The sequence below is a fragment of the Eulemur rufifrons genome, chromosome 17 (assembly GCF_041146395.1).
Source record: "Eulemur rufifrons isolate Redbay chromosome 17, OSU_ERuf_1, whole genome shotgun sequence".
NCBI classification, from domain to species: Eukaryota; Metazoa; Chordata; class Mammalia; order Primates; family Lemuridae; genus Eulemur; species Eulemur rufifrons.
This window is the reverse complement of record NC_090999.1, coordinates 70,571,825-70,592,738: the sequence shown is the minus strand read 5'-3', so window position 1 is coordinate 70,592,738 and position 20,914 is coordinate 70,571,825. Positions and strand designations below refer to the sequence as shown.

The window sequence follows — 20,914 nt, the reverse complement described above, 5'->3', positions numbered from 1 at the left end:
GATACAAAATTATAGCTAGATAGGAGGAATAAGTTTTAGTGTACTATAGTACTATAGGGTGACTACAATTAACAATGATTTATTACATATTGTCAAATAGTTAAAAGAGAGGATTTTGAATATTCCCAACACAAAATGATAAATGTTTGAAGTGATAGATATGCTAATTGTCCTGATTTGATCATTATACATTGTATGTAGGCATATCAAAATAACATTTTGTACACCATACATACGTATAATTATTATGCATTAATTAAAAATACAAAAAGTTTCCTTTACTATAAATGTGTGTTTATTATCCAAATTTATAACATCTATCTATTGAGATAAACCTTTTATTTTTCTTCTTTACTCTATCAAAATTGGCTGACACCTGTAATCTCAGCCACTCCAGGGGTAGGGTGAGGTTGGGGGATCACTTGAGATCACGAGTTTGAGGCTACAGTGAGCTATGATTGTGCCACTGCACTCCAGACTTGGGGACAGGGAGAGATCTTGCCTCATATAAATAAATATATCAATAAAAATAATCTATCAAAGTGAATCATATTGATAAGTTTTCAAAAATGAAGCTATTCTTATAATTCTTGGATAGACCCTAATGAAGCATAATATTTTTAATATATTGAGAATGTGCCTCCTTATATTTTATTTGGGATTTTTGCATCTATGTTTTTAGATAAGATTTATCTATAACTTTCAAGTTGTACACTGACCTTTTCTGGGTTTGATATGAAGGGTATATTTGTCTTATAAAACTAGTCTTTCATCACAAAATTTATGAAAAGAGTAAGTCCTTTTGACACAAACACCTCTAACTTGCTTTATAATTCAAAATTTCTAAAATTTACTCTCATTCCGTCAGACTTTTTTTCAGTATAATTACTCATTCTTACTACTTTCCTTCCTGATCTGACTCTGATAACATTTATTTATAAGGCACTTTTCTGCTTATTTCCTGCTAGATTAGCCAGTTATGCCTTTATGTATATGGTGTTATCACTCCAAATAAATGTTATCCTCCCTGAGGGACGGGACACTATTTAATTCCTCTGAATATTCTGCTTCTGGTTATATATATGCTTTGTTTTCTACGTGGTTGTAAATAAAATATTAATATAAGAATAAGTTTTTCCAGCAGAATAATGTTTCAATATTTTTTCCTTTCACTTTGCATCTAATATTCTATGATTTTGTTTGATTCAGTAGTGCTAATATTATTTTATCTTTCTATAAATGTACTTCATAATACCTTTTCTGCTTCTAAAAGCATTGGAAATAGCAGGAACCATGTTTTTCCAAGGAGAAAGAAAATACGAGACTACCTAGGAAAACAGGATTTACTTGTTCCAGAGGCTGATACTGAAATGCCCACGGCAATGTATCACTGCATTCATTTTTCTTCTTCCTCTAAGAAAGGAAAACATATTGTGTTATTTCTTTCCCGTGAAGTGATAAAAGGAAGCTTATCAGTTCTTACAGTTTTTAAATGTGAATTCTATATAAAGGTCAGTGCATAACACAATAAACATTATCTTTAATAACAAGTATGCAGAAGCTATACAAATGTTTTGTTTCTCTTTTACTGTATTGTCCTTGGCGGAAAAGTGGCCCCCAAACACATCCATGCCCTAGTCCCCAGAACCTATGAATATGTTGTGTTACATGGCAAAGAATTAAGGTTGCAGATGGAATCAAAGTTCTAATCAGCTGACCTTTAAAATAGGGAGTTTATCCTGGATTATCCAGGTTGAATGTAATCACAAGAGTCCTTAAATGTGAGAGAGGGAAGCAGAAGAGTCAGTGTCAGGATGATGAGATGTGAGAAAGGCCAAACTGGCCATTTCCAGCTTTGAAGATAGAAGCGGGCTACAGGCCAAGAAATGCCAACAGCTTGATTTCAATCAGGTGAGACCTATTTTGGACTTCTGACCTCCAGAACTGTAAGATAATAAATCTATATTGTTTTAAGTCACAAGTTTGTGGTCATTTGTTATAACAGCAATAAGAAACTAATACACCTGTCATATCAGTTTTCAAAACTTTAGGAGAATGACACTGTCACAGAGATAGCATTCATCAAATCTTCTATTCACACCCACCACTTACATTTTCCAGTCCCCTTAAAGTTAGGTGTTACTAATTCTAGCCAATGAAATGTGAGCAGAAGTGAAATGGGTCGCTTTTCAGATTTTCTTTTCTTGCTACCGTGTCTATAATGGTCCAGATAGTACAACTACAAGACAGTAGACCCTCAGTCAAGCTGAGCCCCTGAGTAAATAAGTATAAGATAGCAAACATCTCCGAACCCTTACTGAACATGTACTGGAGCTAGAAATAGAGACAATACAATTTGAGGATAAATTTATTAGTGTAATGTGACATAACAGCATATCCTAAAAAGAACAGATACCAAATTATAGGTTAATAAAGATATTTCTATCAGGAACCAAGCTTCTCTAATTCTTAGAGTTCTGGCTTGAATATAGGGCTTTAAAAATTTAGAAGGTGTCATGGTTAACATTCCCCTTAGAGTGTTATATCCCATCTGTACTGTTTTTTTTTTGGGGGGGGGGGACAGGATCTCACTCTGTCACCTGCGCTAGAGTACAATGGCATCATCATTGCTCACTGCAATGGCAAATTCCCGGACTCAAGCCATCTGCCTGCCTCAGCCTCCTGAGTAACTGGGACTACACAGGTGTGCGTCACCACACCTGGGTAATTTTTTCTATTTTAAGTAGAGACAGGGTCTCACTTTTGCTCAGGCCAAACTCCTGACCTCAAGCGATCCTCCCACTTCAGCCTCCCAGAGTGCTTGGATTACAGGCCTGAGCCACCGCGCCAGGTCCCATTTTTCCTTTTAACACAAAGATTTGAAATTCTAAATTGTATTGTCTGGTTAGTGTCTGAAGTAAAGACTGTGTATCTCATTTAAAAGAGTCATTTTGGCCGGGCGCGGTGGCTCACGCCTGTAATCCTAGCACTCTGGGAGGCCGAGGTGGGCGGATCGTTTGAGCTCAGGAGTTCAAGACCAGCCTGAGCAAGAGCGAGACCCCATCTCTACTAAAAATAGAAAGAAATTATATGGACAGCTAAAAATATATATAGAAAAAATTAGCCGGGCATGGTGGCGCATGCCTGTAATCCCAGCTACTCGGGAGGCTGAGACAGGAGGATCGCTTGAGTTCAGGAGTTTGAGGTTGCTGTGAGCTAGGCTGACGCCACGGCACTCACTCTAGCCTGGGCAACAGAGTGAGACTCTGTCTCAAAAAAAATAAATAAATAAATAAAAGAGTCATTTTTTTGGCCGGGTGCGGTGGCTCACGCCTGTAATCCTAGCACTCCGGGAGGCCGAGGCAGGTGGATTGTTTGAGCTCAGGAGTTCGAGACCAGCCTGAGCAAGAGCGAGACCCTGTCTCTACTAAAAATAGAAAGAAATGATCTGGACAGCTAAAAATATACAGAAAAAATTAGCCGGGCATGGTGGCGCACGCCTGTAGTCCCAGCTACTTGGGAGGCTGAGGCAGGAGGATTGCTTGAGCCCAGGAGTCTGAGGTTGCTGTGAGCTAGGCTGACGCCACGGCACTCACTCTAGCCCGGGCAACAGAGCGAGACTCTGTCTAAAAAAAAAAAAAAAAAAGTCATTTTTTTTAATAGACGATGATCAGTAGCAGAATAAGATGCAGCTATATAAATTAAAAAGATTATTCTATTTTTGCCTAGTGGAAACCCCGCCCCTCATGGAAATGCCCAGGGAATAGTCTACAGCAATGCCTGGCAAAGAGGGCCAATAGTTTTCTCAAAGAGTTTTGAGCTTTTCACATGCCTAAACAAATACTTCTTTGACACTTCAGAGTTACCTGCCAAAGAACTAGTATGATTTTATTTTAGCCTAGAGGTTTCTAAAGGCAAGTTGTTGGCATTTGACTAAATCAATTGTAGATGAACTTTAGCATGAATCTATTACATAAATGGGTCAAAGATGACCCCTAGGTTCTTTATGTCTTCATAGCAGTATGCAACCTGTGAGTTCAAAAGCCTACTGGTACTAAACTCAAATTTTTACACATCCAGTTGTCTTTAACATAGCCCAAATAAAAACAGATATTTAGCCATTTGAAGCCTTCCTACTTTGCATATCATAGAATACTATGCCCAACATCCGCCAGTCATAGATAAGATAAACCCTGTGTCTATAAAAGACCACAAGCCGTTGCTGCCTTTTGCAGCTCTCTGGCCAGGACTCCCTGCTGGACTGCTGAGTCACATTACTGAGACATATAAGGTCCCTCTATGACCCCCTTCTCCTTCTGTGCTGAAGCCTCTGGAGATGGTATTATGCTGTGAGAGTCCTTCCCCACATTCGCACCTGTAAAAGTGTTGTCCAAGTAAAGCTCATGTCTTATCTATTCCCTTGATCAGCCCTGAAATCCCTCAAACTCACTACAGAATCTTACAGAATGTCTGATTTTGTCTTTCATCACTGGGTCCACTGAATGTTAATTGCCAGAAGTACCTCCAAGCAGCTGAGAAAATTTACTAGTTAAATATTACTTGATATCCATTTGGATTGTGGTGAATAATCACCCCCAAAAAACATGGTTTTTCTAAACATTAAAGAGTATTTTTTTCTAAAATTTATTTGGCCGTAGGTTTGGATGCTTTGTAAAGTTTATCCTGGCTTAGAACTGTTAGGCTTAAAGAATTCACCCTCCCCAAACTTACTTCCAAATCTCCTATAAACCCACCCTTCTCTCCCTCCTAGGGGTGATTTAGGCACCTAGCCTTGGTCAGCTCCCCTAGGGAGCTAAAGGAATAAAATGCAAAAGGGGAACTTACTTTCCTTATCCTTCTTCATTGTTTGGAAAGAATTTATTTACTCCTCCCAAAAAAATCTCAATAAAACCCAAGGCTCTCCCCTTTTCTCTCGTGAACACCTTTTTCAGCCTTCAGACATCTGCACCCAGATACTCAAAATAAACAGCATTTTGCTACACATGAGGCTTCGTGTGTCTCTCTGTGTGTCTCTCTCTGGGCTCTGGACCTAACAAGAACTATTTCATTAGTAGAAATGTAACTACTATTGCACAAGGCCTGTGAGCACATTATAATGCAGGGACTAGGACTATAAACTTTGTCTTTCAGAGACAAAGGTTTGAATTTCAGTTTTGTCACTTAATTATATAACCTTGGGCAAGTTATTTTACTTCCTTAAGACACTTTTCTTCATTGTAAAAATAGGGATAACTATTGTGCAGAATCATGTGACTTAGTTATCTATTACAGTGTAACAAATTAGTCCAAAACTTAGTGGCTTCAAACAGAACCATTTATCATCCCAGTTTCTATGAATCAGGAGTCTTGGTGCAGTTTACCTGAATTCTGTGACTCACAGTCTCCCAGGGCCGTACTCCATGTGTGAGCTGTGACTACAGTCATCTCAAGGCTTACACAGGGAGAAGTCTGCATCCAAGCGCACTGATATGGTTGCTGGTAGGATTCAGTTCCTTAAGGGTCGTTGGACCGAGGCTTCAGCTCCTCACTGGCTGTTGACCAGAGGCCACCTTCAGTTCTTTGCCATGTAGTCCTCTCCATAGGACAGTCCACACAGAAACTGCTTCATCAGAGCAGCCAGCAAGAAGAGCCAGCGAGGCAGAGCACAGGCAAGATGGAACTCACGGTCTTCCACAGCCTAGCCTCGAAATTGACATCACATCACTTTTTTAAAAAAACTAAACTACAGCTTTTTTCAGGTTTTACCAGGTTTTCCACCAGTGTTTCTTTCTTTCTTTTTCTTCTTTTAATGTTCCAGGATCCAATCCTAGTCTCTCTGATCTGTGATCATTCCTCAGTTTTTCCTTGTATTTCATGATCTTGATTGATTCATTTCTTTCAACAACTGTTCATTGAACGCTTATTAGGCTAGAACTGGAAATACAAAATTATTCTCCTTTAGGAGAGAGATAATAGTAAACAAGTAAACAAAATATTTGTGAATTGTGTAAAAGACATAAGGAAAGTAAACAGGACAAGGTGATAGCGTATGTGTGTGTGTGCGTGTGACTATTTTAATAAAGTCAGAGAAAATCTCCCTGATATGGCATTTATGCTGAGATTGAATCTGAGAAAACATCAGCTTCACAAGGTCCTGGAGAGTAGTATTCTAGGCAGAGAGGATAGTGAGTTCAAGGGCTAGGAGGCTGGAAAGAGTTTGTCATATTGAAGGAAGGAATAGGAGATCCTCATAATAAAGTATATTGAGCAAGGGGTAAAGTGTTGTGAGATAAGATTGGAGAGATAGGTAAGGGCTAACATATATAGGCCCTTGTAGGCCATGAGAATGATGTTTTATTTTTTTTCTATATATCCTGGAAAGTATTGGAGGGTTTTGTGAAAAGTCGTATTTTTTTGAATCTTATTTTTTTCAAATTTTGGTTCAATTGCAAAATTACAGGAAAGTTACAAGAATAGTAGAAGGAAATTTTATATACCCTTTACTCAGTTTTTCTAATTATATTTTGCCACATTTACAGTTTTATATTCTTTAACAATATATTAAGAGTAAGCTTGAGATAGCACACCTCTTTACTTAAGAACTTCAGTATGTATTACCTAACAATGTGAATATTGTCTAGCATAATCATGGTATAATTATCAAAATCACAAAATTTAATGTTAATACAATTCTATAATCCACAGCCTATACTCAAATTTTGACAATTTTTCCAATAATATATTTTACATCTATTTCTCCTAGTCTAGCATCCATTCCAGAATTTTGAATTTGGATTTAGTTGTCAGGTTTCTTTACTTGCCTTCAATCCGAATAGTTTTTCGGACTTCCTTTGCCTTTCCTTGATCTTAATAATTTTGAAGGATACAGGCCAGTTATTCTGCAGAATGTCTCTTAATTTTAGTTTGATAATTCCTTACGATTAGATCTGGCTATGCATTTTCTGTCAAGAGTACCACATAAGTGACATTGTATCCTTCTCAATGCATCATATCAAGACTCACCAATGTCAGTTTGCCCCAATATTGCAACTTTGATCACTTGGTTAAGATGATCTCCATAAGGTTTCTCCACTATTGTTACTGCCTTTTCTTTTGTAATGAATATACAATTTGTGTGGGGGGTGTATTATGAGACTATACAATTTCCTGTTACTCATCAACTTTTCACCCACTAGTTTCATCTTCTAAGTCCATCATTCTTTCTGTATTATTAATTGGTACTCTACTGTACAGAAGGGCTTTCCCTTCTTCATTTATTGTTTATTTATTTTACTGGTATAGATACATAGATTTTGTTTAATTTAATAAATTATAACCCATTATTAAAATTCTTATGTTGATGCTTGAATGTTTCTCGTGGTTTTTTTTTTTTTAAGAATCACTTTGAGTGCTATGTGGAAAATAAATTGTAGAACTTAAGTAGAATCATAGGAAACCCCACAGGAGGCTATTTAGAGTAGTTTATATAATAGATGGGTGACTTAAAGAGTTTAATGGGGGAAAGCCCAGGTGGGAGTATCGCTTGAGGCCAGAAGTTTGAAACCAACCTGGGCAACATAGTGAGACCCCATCTCTACAAAAAAATTAAAAAAAAAAATTGGCCAGGCATGGTGTGTGCACCTATAGTCCTATCTTCTCAGGAGGCTGAGTTGGGAGAATTGCTTCAGCCCAGGAGTTTGAAGTTACAGTGAGCTTATGATCACACTGTTGCAGCCTGGGTGACTGTGAGACACTGTCTCAAAAAAAAAAAAAAAAAAGAAAAGAAAAGAAAAGAAAAAAAGGAAAAAAAAGTGTTCAGTGGCAGTGAAGACAGAACAAAGTAGATATAAGACACTTTTGGAGCTAGAATAAAAAGTGCTTGTTGATAGATTAACATGGTGTATTAGGGTTGTCCAGAGAAACAGAACCAATAGGATGTGTGTGTGTGTAGACAGATTTATTTTTAGGAATTTGCTCACACAGTTTAGAGGCTGACAAGTCCAAAATCTCCTAGGAGGATTTAGCAGGCTGAAACCCAGGAGAACTGATGTTCCAGTTCAAGTCCAAAGGCAGTCTTCTGGAGAACTCTCTCTTATTCAGAAGAGGCCAGTTTTTTTGTTCTCTTCAGGCCTTCAACTTATTGGATGAGGCCCACCCCGACTGGGGAGGACAATCTGCTTCATTCAGTCTACTGATTCCAAGGTTAACCTCATCCAGAATCACTCATGGATACAGAATACTCTTTTTCCAAATATCTGGAAACCCCATAGCACAGTCAAGTTGACCCATAAAATTAAGCCTCACATATGAGATATGAGGAAAACCGAACAGTCAAGGCTTTATCTCAGGTTTCTGGCTTTGGTGAGGCCATTTACTGAGAAGTAGCTATTGAAAATAGATGTCACCAGTCAAGGTGACAGTTGAGCTGAAGTTATTTACTTATTTGAATTGGAAATGTAAAGGAGATGCAATTTTAAAATAAAATGTCCCATAAATATTAGTTAGATCTTGATTTTTTGAAAACTGAATTTATGGCTCTTCAAACCTGACCTTTATTTATGTAATTAAAAATACATACTGACCATCCTTCTCTAAGAATTTTAGTTCATGAGCCAAAATCATTTGCATATTCATACCCCTGATTTTACACTACTTTGTGGGAGCACACTTTCAAATTTAAGGAACTGATAGAAAAGGGCAGTGTCCAAAAGAGTTCTTTCACCTGAAGGAAATTATTTACTTCTTTATTCTTTCTTTCCTTCTTTGAAATAATGTTTTAGTTGAGAAAATTTAGCAAAGAGACTTTGGGTTTTGATGTACCTTCTTCTTGAGAAATCTCAAGAAGCCAGAGTGAGATACAGGCAAGTTTAGTTACGTCTCAGGACTGGTTCTAAGCCATTAGATCTTAACTTTGCAGGGGGGATCGTATAACACTTCAAAAATGTGATGACATGCACAGACTTGTGCTCCTGAAAAAATTCACATAAATGCAATGTTTTATATGTGACTTCAGGTATTTTCCAGACTTCTTGAATGCCCCCATATACCTTGGTTACATGAATCCATCAAGGGAAGGTGATGGAGCTAGCATCAGTAAGGGGTCTCAGCACTAGGAAGCCTGGGGGATGATGGAGGAAGTAGTATAAGAACCTGCTCGAGCATGCGGCTGTTGGAGTGGTCTAGCAGTACCAAGTGCATCCTTAGGTAGAGAAATGCATTGAATGCTGATCCTTGATGTGGCAGGAGAATACTGATCTTGTTCTCCTCACTAAAAGTAGTTTTGTTGATGAATGATATCATTATCAAAGCCAGTATTTTTGAAAGGAAAGGCCAATCTGCCCTGTCCTCCGAACACTATAGCACCATCCAATCCCAAAGGAGAAATCTGCATGCCACAGCATAGTTCTACCAGAGGTAAGAGGCCCACACATTAATCTTTCTTTCTACCACCACCACTGTGCGCTTCCTCCTCTAGTCTAAGCTATTGCTATTTATCACCATATTCCAAATATAATCAATTTTTTATTCTTTTGTAACTGAAAGCTAGATTATTAATGGGCCACAGGGCTGCCTGGGGTAAAGACTATCATTTAGCCTTCCTTTAGCCAGTGTGACTGACTTCTGGCTTATGGGATGTAAACACATGTGGCGTGTGCAACTTCCAGGTAATGCCCTTTTTCATTCTTTTCCTCCTTCCTGTTGGATGAAATTCAGATGTCATAGCTGGAGCTTCAGGAGTTATTCTGAACCAGAAATTGATCTGGCAAGTGGAAACCACATATGGCAGAACAATAGGATAGAAGGAGCCTGAATGTCTGACTCCTTGGACCACCATGCCACCCTGAACCGACTACGTCTGGACATCTTGAAAACAAAATAAACTTATATTGTTTTTCAGCTGCTACTATTTTGTTTGTTTTTTCTTTGCTATAATTCACAGCTGAGCCTAATACAACTCAGTAACATGTTCTACCTTTGGCTTCCCAAATCCAGTGCCACACAGAAGCCATGTTATTTGAAAGCATGAATCAAATTGTCTTTTGTGTGTTTAAAAGCCTCCAAATGTTCCCATCATCCTAATAGACAAAAGTACATGTGCTTTGGCTTAAAAATCCCTTCAGGTTTGTGTAAGCTTTTAAATTTTTCCTCATTCAGATCTCAGTTTAAATATTAGTTCCTCAGAGAGGCCTTCCCTTGCTATCCCAACTAAAGAAACCATCTGGTCTCTTTATACCTATTTTGATCACCTGCATAACACATACAGTACTCATCTACAGATACTTTGTTTTTGCTATTGTTTGATTTTTTTTTTTTCCTCTCAACTAGTATATAAGCTCCACAAGGGCAAGCACTTGTCTGTTTTGTTCTTTGCTGTATACCATGCCCTTAGTAAAATAATTTTCATGTAGTAGATGCTTAATCAAGATTTTAAGAATGTATGAAAAACTGAATGGAGTCCTTCCCATGTGCCACATACTCTGCTAAGCACATTAATGAATTAACTCATTTGTCATATCCCAGGCCTGTGCCATAGATGCTATATTCTGCGTTTTACAGAGCAGGAAATAAGAAAAGTGAAATAACTGGGGCAAAGCCACAAAGCCAGCAAATGGCAAAGCATCAATGATTGTAGATATCGAGACGTTGCATTAAGACCTTTGGAAATAAATATACGGTGCTAAGCTTGCCCTTTTACTAAATTCTCTCAGATTTTTTAAAAATCAGTTTTATTGAGGTACAATACTCACCAATTTTATGAGTATAATTTGATGAATTTTGACAAGAATACATCAGGTCCTCAAAATAACATCATTTCATTATAATGTTGATGAGAAAAAAAAATTGAGTTGCATGAAGTTTACACCTTCTTCTCGTGTGTGCCTGGGTTTTCTCCAGGCACTTCGGGTATTCCAGTTTTCTCCTACATCCCAAAGATGAGCATGTTCAGTTAACTGGCGTGTTTAAATGGCCCTGGTCTGAGAACGCCTTGCTTGCGACAGCGATGTCGTCCTGTCTAGGCTTGGTTCCTGACTGTGCCCTGGGGCTTTGGGAGTAGGCTCCAGACACCCTTGACCCTGAACTGGAATAAGTCAGTAAATAATTATCTTACTTATTTTTATTAATCTTTCTTTTTTTTTTTTTTTTTTTTTTTTTTGTTGAGACAGAGTCTCACTTTGTTGCCCAGGCTAGAGTGAGTGCCGTGGCGTCAGCCTAGCTCACAGCAACCTCAGACTCCTCGGCTTAAGCGATCCTACTGCCTCAGCCTCCCGAGTAGCTGGGACTATAGGCATGCACCACTATGCCCGGCTAATTTTTTTCTATACAGATTTTTAGTTGTCCATATAATGTCGTTCTATTTTTAGTAGAGACGGGGTCTCGCTCAGGCTGGTCTCGAACTCCTGACCTTGAGCAATCCACCCGCCTCGGCCTCCCAGAGTGCTAGGATTACAGGCGTGAGCCACCGCGCCCGGCCTATTAATCTTTCTTAAGTGTATGCATAGCTCACATTAATTTCAATGTTTAATATTAGAAGTGTTTTGAGTTTAGTAAAAGTTTGGTGATGTTTTTGTGAACATAAATATGCTGTAGGAACTTAACTCTTGTTTATATCAATTAGTCTATGGTCAAATTGGTTTCATTGTACCTCGTTTCACTTAAAGTTGTAGTTTTCAAGAACCTATGGACAAGGTTAAGTAAGGACTTCTTGTATATAGTCACATAACCACCACCACAATTATGACATACAACATTTCCAACACCCCAAAACTTCCCTCATGTGTCTCTCACACTCCTCTCCTTTGACAATTATTATCTGCTGTCACTTTGATATGTTTTTAAAATTGATGTGTTTTGTTGTTTTCCTTTCCTGTTAATCCTTATCTCTCCATTTCCCATCTTAAATGAAATCCTCAGAAGCTATTTAAATATGCTTGTCCCTACACTAATGAGCTCAACGGCTACACTCTCTTGGTTTCTCTGTTATGTAGATATTTTTTACCCATTTTAATTTTTTGCTGCTGTTGGCAGGTCTACATTTGCAACCAGAACCCTTTCTAATAGGTTTCCTTATTCACACCCTTTGATTATTACTAACAATCTTACTAGCTGTAAAATATTTTATGTTACCAGAGCAACTAAGAAAATCAGGTTTTATGTAACGTGAAGTCAAGTAGATTATTAGCTTGAGAAGGAGGGGGTGTTTTTACTCATTTATTGTTGAGTAAATTACATAAACTAACTCAATAGTGGACTATTTATAATAGATCAGTTTTGGTTTCTTATTATTTACTCTTGGAAATGGCCTAGCTCCACTTTCTGAAAAAGTATGAATTATTGAATAGCTACGTACAAAGGGATGAAATTTCTTCTCTCCCTCCCTCTCTTCTTCCTTTCCTTCTTTACATTTCAATTTTATTTATTTTCTGTTGAAAATCAGCGAAATTGCTATTCGAGTGGTATATTTTACTTTCCTTGTGTAAGTAGAACTGAGATAACTTTACTAAGTTTATTCAGTATTACTGTTTTGTCTTCTATCAAAATAATCATTAAAAATGATATTGTTATCTGAGATGACAATGCCAGGTTTCCTCCATCTGTTTTCTTTAAAATATCCCAAATGGTATTGGGTCTGTACTTTTTTAGGATTCCAAAAAACCCTGCAACATTTCTATATTCATTATATGAGAAGCAGGAATCATAATAAATAGGTCACTTTTTTTTTTTTAAGTATTCGGATAATCAATGCCAAAACTTTTGGAGACTATTGAAATTTTCCTCAAAGGCACCTATTGGCTGTAGGAAATCATTCTCAAGATCAGCTTCCTCTTGGTGGTGTCATTGCAGTATCCAGTAGGTGGTTTTATTTTACCGCTTCAGTTTCACTTTAGGATTTTTGGCTTTACTCTTGATTCTCTCTCTTTTTTTTTGCAAGGAAATATAGGTATAAGCTTCTGAACCATAGAAACAATAAAAGAATGTGTAATTAAATCCAAAACATTGACAAAACAATCATGTTTGACTATTATAACAAATATATTATAGCAACTAATTAATGTTCATGCTTACAATATTTTTCACGCTTAAAAATTACCATACTTACTAATTTCTTTGGCAAGTCTTACATGACATCCATTCAATATATCTTTTATATTCAGGCCCATTATTTGGGAAAATAGTTGATTTACAATTGTTTGTACTTTCGTGGTTTACGACATCCCACTCTGTAGATGACCTCAAAAGTAGGTATTGTCTTCTTCTGGTTTAGTCTTGTTTTATTACTTTCCACCCACATCCTAGGACTCAATCTTTCTTTCTTTGCTAATATATGTTTTAAATGCCTTGGACATGCATAAAAAGCAAGAGTCAGAATAAACAGTACATCAGAAGCCTGAGAGATCTATGCTCTAGTCAGTCAAGATGTGCTACGAAAGGAAGGTGGTCAAAATCAACAAACATCTTAGCCAGTGAGCTCATGAATGGCTCCAGTTAGAGTAGAACACAGTCTATTTCTTCACCTGGCCAAGGCCTAGAGGCAAATGTAAGGTTGATAACTAAGGGAATAGTATCCAGGGAAAGAATAATAATGTCTAGTGGAAAGACAACAGAATTCTAATTATGGCTCTGACATTATGTATTTGTTTGACAAAGCAAATTTTGAGTACATTGTATGTTCTTGTCAGTATTTTATGAAATAAATAGGTGATTATGGAGTTTTAGCAGCATTGATTTCAGATTTAAAATAGGCTCCAGTGATTGTTCAAGCCAAATTTCTATAGTTTGAATGTTTCACACAGTAACCCTCACAACGGACCAGCTGGCTCCTCCAGTGATCGAGAATTCATTATCTACTGAGGCAATGTATCTCATTTTGTATAGCTCTATTTCAGTGGGTCTTAAACTTTTTGGTCTCAGTACCTCTTTATACTCTTAGAAATTATTGAGAATCCCAAAGAACTTATATTTACATAGAAAATAGCTACCAATATTTATTATATTATAAATTAAAATGTACCATTTTAATATTTAATTATGAATTTAAAATAATAAACCTAGTACATAGCAACATAAATTTTTTTTAATTTAACATTTATATTTTCAAAAATTACAGTGGGAAGAATGGAATGGTTTACCTTTCTAAAAATCTCTTTAATATCTGGCTTTATAAAGGGTATTCATGTCTTCTTTCGTGTGATATAACATGTCATGCAGCCAGCCTCTGGAAAATGCCATCGCACACAGGTAAGAAAATGAGAGTCTAACAGACAAATAAAATCCTAGTATTATTTTGACTACAGTTATAAACTTGTAGAACCCTTGAAAAGGTCTTAGTTGCCTCTGGGATTCCTATATCACATTTTGACAACCATTGCTCTAATTATAAAAGAATTTCCTTTATATTGAGCCCACATTTTCTTTCTACTTATATGGTCCTTGTACTAATCTTAAGAAATATAAAGAATAAGTCTGATCTCTGTTTTAAAAGATGCCTCCACTCAAATATTTTATGACAGCTATCATGTTACTCCTATATACTTTCTTCAGGATAAAATTTCATAATTCTTTAAACTAATTTCCATGTGACAAATTTCAATTATTCTTTCCATTTAGTTATCCTCAGGACTGCTCTCATTAGTCAGTGGTTCTCTTGGTGCAACATTTAGGACTAAATACAATATTTTGAGATAGTCTGAATGTATAGAATAGAGACAAAATCTCAACCTGGATCCCATACTTCAATTCATTTACTTTTGACTTATGTTTTAACTTGATGATGTTTAGTCAAATCTCTCTCATTTTACAGTTTTGATTTAAGTTGATTTGTAAAATTTTTTTAACCTATGTCACCTTGTAAGATATGGATCGTGGTTTTAGCATATTTGTTCTTGATGGTGCTATACAAGGTATTCATAATATTCATAATATTTGTGGCAGATACGTCATTATGTGTTCACTAAATGTTTTTATTTTCCTCCTGAGCATACAGTACAAGTACATATCCAGCCCCTCTTGCATCTCAGTAGGACAGGGGACTAAGTTTTGGTCAGTGGTATATGGGCAAAAGTGTCATATCATCTATTTAATTGCTGGCCAGAAACATCCAGTATAAACATCTTCATTCTCTCCCAAATTTACTTGTAGCAAGAAAAAAAAAAAACAAAAAAAACAAAAAAAACTTCTGAGATGAGAAAATCAGAAAATGGGAGGAATTTGGACCCCTGAATCCACCATTTGCAGAAAAACTTTCCAGAAAAGCCATTATTTATTGCTTTAAGCTCATGGGATTGTTTAGTAGCCTATCCTAATACATATTTTCAGCTTTTATTAAAGTTATCTCTCTATGTTGACATTAATCTGTTATTCAATCACTGTTTTGCCGTAGTCAGTCAAAGAGGATTATCTATCTCAACCACCCAGATAGAACTAACTATATTGTCTTTTAGCCCACATTTATTTATCATATCCACAAGGACATAGAAGGTAATTTGGGGCAGATGCTATGATAAAGTTCAGACAAATGATGAGTAATTTGGACACCATAGAATGAATTGGGATGTATTCCCTTTTCTTTGATTTTCTGGAAGAATTTGCATAGAATTCCCATTACTTCTTCCTCAAAAGCTTGGTAGAACTCACCACTGAAGTCATGAGGCCTGAGGTTTTCTTTGTGGGAAGATTTTTGATCACAAATCCAATTTTCTTAGTAAATACAGGCTTCTTTAGATTTTTTATTACCTTTTGAGAGATCTTTGTAATTTGTTTTATAAGGAATTTATCCATTTCATCCAACTATAAAATTTATAGGCCATTTTTTATGTAAGCATTATATAACATTTCTCTTCCAATTTTTACTTTTAACTTGTTAATGTTTATATTTAAAATGTGTTTGTCATAGGCAGTATTTAATTGGTTCTTGTTTTTTATATCAAATCTGACAATCTTCTCCTTTTAATTGAAGTGTTTACACTATTTACATTTAGTGTGATTATTCATATGGTTAGGTCTAAGTCATTACCTTGGTACTGATTTTCTTTCCATCAAATTCATTTTTGGGTCCGGCGCGGAGGCTCACACCTATAATCTTAGCACTCTGGGAGGTCGAGGCGGGAGGATTGTTTGAGCTCAGGAGTTGGAGACCAGCCTGAGCAAGAGCAAGACCCCGTCTCTACTAAAAATAGAAAGAAATTATATGGACAGCTAAAAATATATAGAAAAATTAGCCGGGCATGGTGGCACATGCCTATAGTCCCAGCTACTCGGGAGGCTGAGGCAGAAGGACTGCTTAATCCCAGGAGTTTGAGGTTGCTGTGAGCTAGGCTGATGCCACAGCACTCACTCTAGCCCAGGCAACAGAGCGAGACTCTGTTTCAAAAAAAAAAAAATTCATTTTTTGTTCCCTATGTCCTCTTTTGCTGCCTTCTTTTGGATTAATTGAATATTTTACATGATTTCACTTTATTTCCTTTCTTGGCTCTTTTTTGCTGTGGCTATTTTAGAGGTTGCTCTAGTGTTCACACTATAAATCATTATCATATTCTACCTTTGATATTACATTACTTCACATATAAGACACATGCATTGCTTCCTATATAAGACATTGACAATAGCATATTTACATTTCTCTTTTCCTGGCCTTTGTACTACTGTTATCATATATTTTACCTTTACATATCTTATAAACTCCACAATAATTTAGCGGGAGGATCACTAGAGGTCAGGAGATCGAGACCAGCCTGAGCAAGAGCGAGACCCCGTCTCTACTAAAAATAGGAAGAAATTATATGGACAGCTAAAAATATATATAGAAAAATTAGCCAGGCATGGTGGCGCATGCCTGTAGTCCCAGCTACTCAGGAGGCTGAGGCAGTAGGATTGCTTGAGCCCAGCAGTTTGAGGTTGCTGTGAGCTGGGCTGATGCCACGGCACTCTAGCCTGGGCAACAGAGTGAGACTCTGTCTAAAAAAAAAAAAAAAATAGCACCTGAAATCCACTAAGGAAAATAAAAAGCAATTTATCAATTACCTTCTGAAATTTAACACGGTATATTTTGACTATGCTCAGTAGAAGCAGATTTAACCTAGATTGACCAAAGAATTAATTTAAAAATGGACAGTTTTCTGTACAATTATTAGAGATGAAACCTACCAAGTTTTCTTTTTTTCTCTTTTGGTCTTTGTTGCAAACCTGGGCCCCTTCCTTCCATCATTGCAGCATAAAGAATGTAAGAGAACAGGAAAGTAGCATTGGTAACACTTTCAGTTAGAGCAAGATGCATTTAAGATGAAGCAATACCATTTCTGCTAATCTTTCAACAAAATTCTACTCTCTAACACTGTTAAGAGTGAAGATTTCTCCTTAGACAGTATAAATTTAAGTGCATGATGATTATGCCACTTTGAATAGATAGTATAGTTTGAATTTCTTAATTCAAAGCTGCAAAATAATCTTAAGTCATGATTGTGTGTAACCATATCTTATCAAAGCAAAATTTGCTGGTTGCGTACGTTACTTCCTATTCCATAGATAAAATGATAATCAAAGTAAATAGCTACTTTGAGTCCATTTCTGTTGAAAGAAGGCCTTGGAGGATCACATACGACACTTAATTTAAATACCTCTAAAATCTGAGGTATCCAGAGCAGCATTAATATTCTAAACTTCATAAATATCACCAAAATATGAGTTTGATCTCTTAGAATTGCTATGCAATTATTCTGACAGAGGTAGCCTGTAGTAACTAAAAGATAGAAAATTCAAAGTCCAGGGAAGAGATCTGGCTAAGAGAGTTGAATTCAAATACTTAACAAGTGGTAGGTCACTTATTAGCTGTGTGACTTTGGCAGAGTTACTGATCCTCTCTGGGATGTGGTTTCCTTAATAACTAAAATGTAAACGATAACAGCAACTGCTTTTGTAAAAATTAATAATGGGACATATAGCAGACGTTTGAAATGTTACTTCCTACTGTTATTCTTCCCCCATGTTCTAGGCCAGTCTACAGTTTTGACTGGCAGGGAACAGGGAACAGAATGTTCGCCTGTTCAAAGTGAGATACATATTTTGTACCTCAACCCCTCAACCCAGCAAACACAATATATGTAATTGAAACAAAAGTTTTGCGATATAGTATTTACTTATCATACTATGTGCCATGTACTGTGTATTATTACTTATTGTCTATCTCCTATTAGAACTGAAGTACCATAAAGGTAGGAGTGTTGATCAGTTTTGGTTCACTCGTGTTCCCTCAGAGCCTAGAACAGTGCTTGGCACCCAGGAAATAATTTTTTTTTTTTTTTTGAGGATGAATGAATGAATTGTTAACTATCACACAATGGTGTTGTTTTCAAACCGTTTTTCGTATTTATTCCACAAGTAGAAATTATTTACATAATTATCAGCATTGTTGATCTTAAATACGTGATATGTAGCAGAGGCTGTCCTTTTTATGTTTTTATAGTTTCTTACTTTCTATTCCTTCCGTTTTGGGGAAGTAAAACCAAAACCAAAAAGGTGGTTATACTGTTGTTAATGCTGCTGGTGATGGAGGCGGTGGGGTGGATTTCTGTTTCTAGGGGAGGTGACAAGTAAAAGTCTTATCAAGACGCTCAGGGATCCAAAGTATTTTACCTGTGGCTGCTTGATTCTTGGAGTCCAGAGCTAGCCTGGTTTAATAAGCAGCAAAGGAAGAAAGCCGCAGAGTGTTTTCTTGAACGATCTCTGGATGCAACTGTTTACAGTTTTCATGTCAGCACCCAGGGAGAGGTTTCGGCCACAGGCTCCCACAGTCTATTCATTCCAGTACCTGGGCTCGGGGGAAAAGCGCGGCGGGCTGCGGGGGCAGGATCCGAGCGCCCGGGCGGCAGTGGAGGGCGGATTCCGGACAAGGGCAGCAGGCAGCGAATTCTCGCCGCCTCACCTGGCCGCCGCCCGGGCTCACGCCCACGCCAGGCATTCTGGTTGACCCCTGCGGCGACAGGTGGGTCGCAGCCGCGGGCCAAGCGCTCAGCCGGTGGGGTCGACGCCCGCGCCCCAGGCAGCGGGGAGCTGGAGTAGGAGGGTCCGGGCGGCGGCGGGGAGAGGGAGGGCAGGGAGGCGGGAAGTGTTCCCGCACGGGGGCGTTGACACCTGCCCGGGGGAGGAGCCAGAGAGGAACCTGGCTATTTGCTGCTCCAAAGGCACCGGAGTCGGGAGAACCCATCCTGACCATGAAGGGCGCCAAAGGCATTGAGAACCCGGCTTTCGTCCCTTCCACCCCAGACACCCCGCGCCGCGTGTCTGCATCGCCGTCCCAGGTCGAGGTATCTGCCTTGTCTTCCGTCCCCCAGAGAGAGGACTCTCAGCTACAGGAGCCCCAGGAGTCACCGGAGCCACCTCTGCCTGCAGCAACTCCCCCAGTCTCCCAAGAGCAGCCCGGGCCACAGCCGCTGTCCGAGTTTGAGGAGGGGCCTTGCGGGTGGAGGAACTTCCACCCCCAGTGTCTCCAGCGTTGCAACACGCCCCAGGGCTTTCTGCTTCACTACTGCCTCTTGGCCCTCACGCAAGGTAAAGTCCAGCGCCCGCTCGAGGGGACTTTGGCCGAGCGGAGAGCGACGAGGGCGCGGCGAGCCCCTAGAGGGCAGGTGCGAAGCGGTCCCCGGGCGGTTGAGGCGCTGTGCAGGCGGTCTCAGGCTTGCGACTTGCGTGCGCTCCCACCGGCGGCCCCAGACCACGTTCTGCCTTCCACATTTTAGCTTCTCCTTTAAGGCAACGTTGGAAACTTGCCATACAGGCTTCTCTACCCTGCCCCCGTTTGTGGTCTACCTCCTTTTAGCGGATTCCAAACCTCCAGGGAAGGTTACAAGAACTTTCCTTTGGGAAAGGCATACCCTGGGGGAGGTTATTTTGCATGATAAAAGCATATCTTTCCCTGATTCCTCATTGAAGGGATTTGTTTTTACGTTGTTTCTGCTGGGGAAGGATTAATAACATTCGCAGATGAGAGTAGGATGTTTCTCAAAGGAGAAAGCTATTTAAAATCTATAGTATAGATATAAGCATTCACGTTTTGTGAGTTTGAGAGAACGTGGGCACCAGTAGAGCCCAGTGAGTAAGTTAGCGAAGGCTTCCTGATTGTTGAAGGGTAAGCCTTTATGAGTTGTTCTGTCACAGTAGTTATCCAGTATCCAGTATCTATTTTGTTCTAGGTAGGTTCTCTTTTGGATTCTTTTGGGAGTTGCAGATTAAGTCCGAGTTTATACCCTTAGGAGTTTGCAATCTAAATCCAGTTTGGAGGAGCGATACGGTGGAGGGAGAATGGCTCCCTTGATAGAAATAGAAAAGGTCAAAGCTGCTAGGGTGTTATGTCTAATGCAGGGAATGAAAGAAATGGGAAGGTATATTAAGGTGACAAATTGAAGAGGGGTGGAGATAAGGTGGAGTGTCTTGAAGGACATGCTGAAGGTAAGTTTGAATTGGTATGTACATATTTTTTGGTCACGTGAGTCATAGTCTCAAAATATTACGTAAGTAATCAATCAAAGATTGAGAGAAACGCAATCTAAAAAATGTTTTTGGGGGGTTGGAAATTGCTCTTGTTTAAGTTGACAGAAAATAAAATCAAAGAATATATATACTTTCTGTTCTTATTCGTGCTTCCCCTCTCCAAGAAACCCAGTACCCCTTGTTTTGCACGTTAGGTGCTAAGTGACTATTTGCTGATTGGAAGTCAGCTGCAGCTCTTCTAGTGAAGGTAGATTTTTGTGCTTAAGAGTTACTTCCTTTTCTACCTTTTTTGTCCCCACCAAAGTTCCCCTTGCATTAATGTGTTGATCATAGTCATCCAAAATCAGTGATTGTGAAGAATCTCAGTGTCAAGGAATGAGTTCAAAAAGTTAGACACAAGTAAAAACTTTCCTATCTTGTATTTTATCTTAAA

General features: G+C 38.3%; 1 protein-coding gene across 1 annotated transcript in view; it reads left to right on the top strand.

The window, feature by feature from the left end:
* Positions 1-19,090: 19,090 nt before the first annotated feature.
* SLCO4C1 (solute carrier organic anion transporter family member 4C1) overlaps positions 19,091-20,914 on the top strand; it is a 62,088-nt gene continuing 60,264 nt past the window's right edge. Inside the window, exon 1 of the mRNA XM_069492661.1 lies at positions 19,091-19,542. Coding sequence (XP_069348762.1) covers positions 19,206-19,542 — 337 coding nt within the window. The 5' untranslated portion in view covers positions 19,091-19,205. The remainder of the gene's footprint in view (positions 19,543-20,914) is intronic.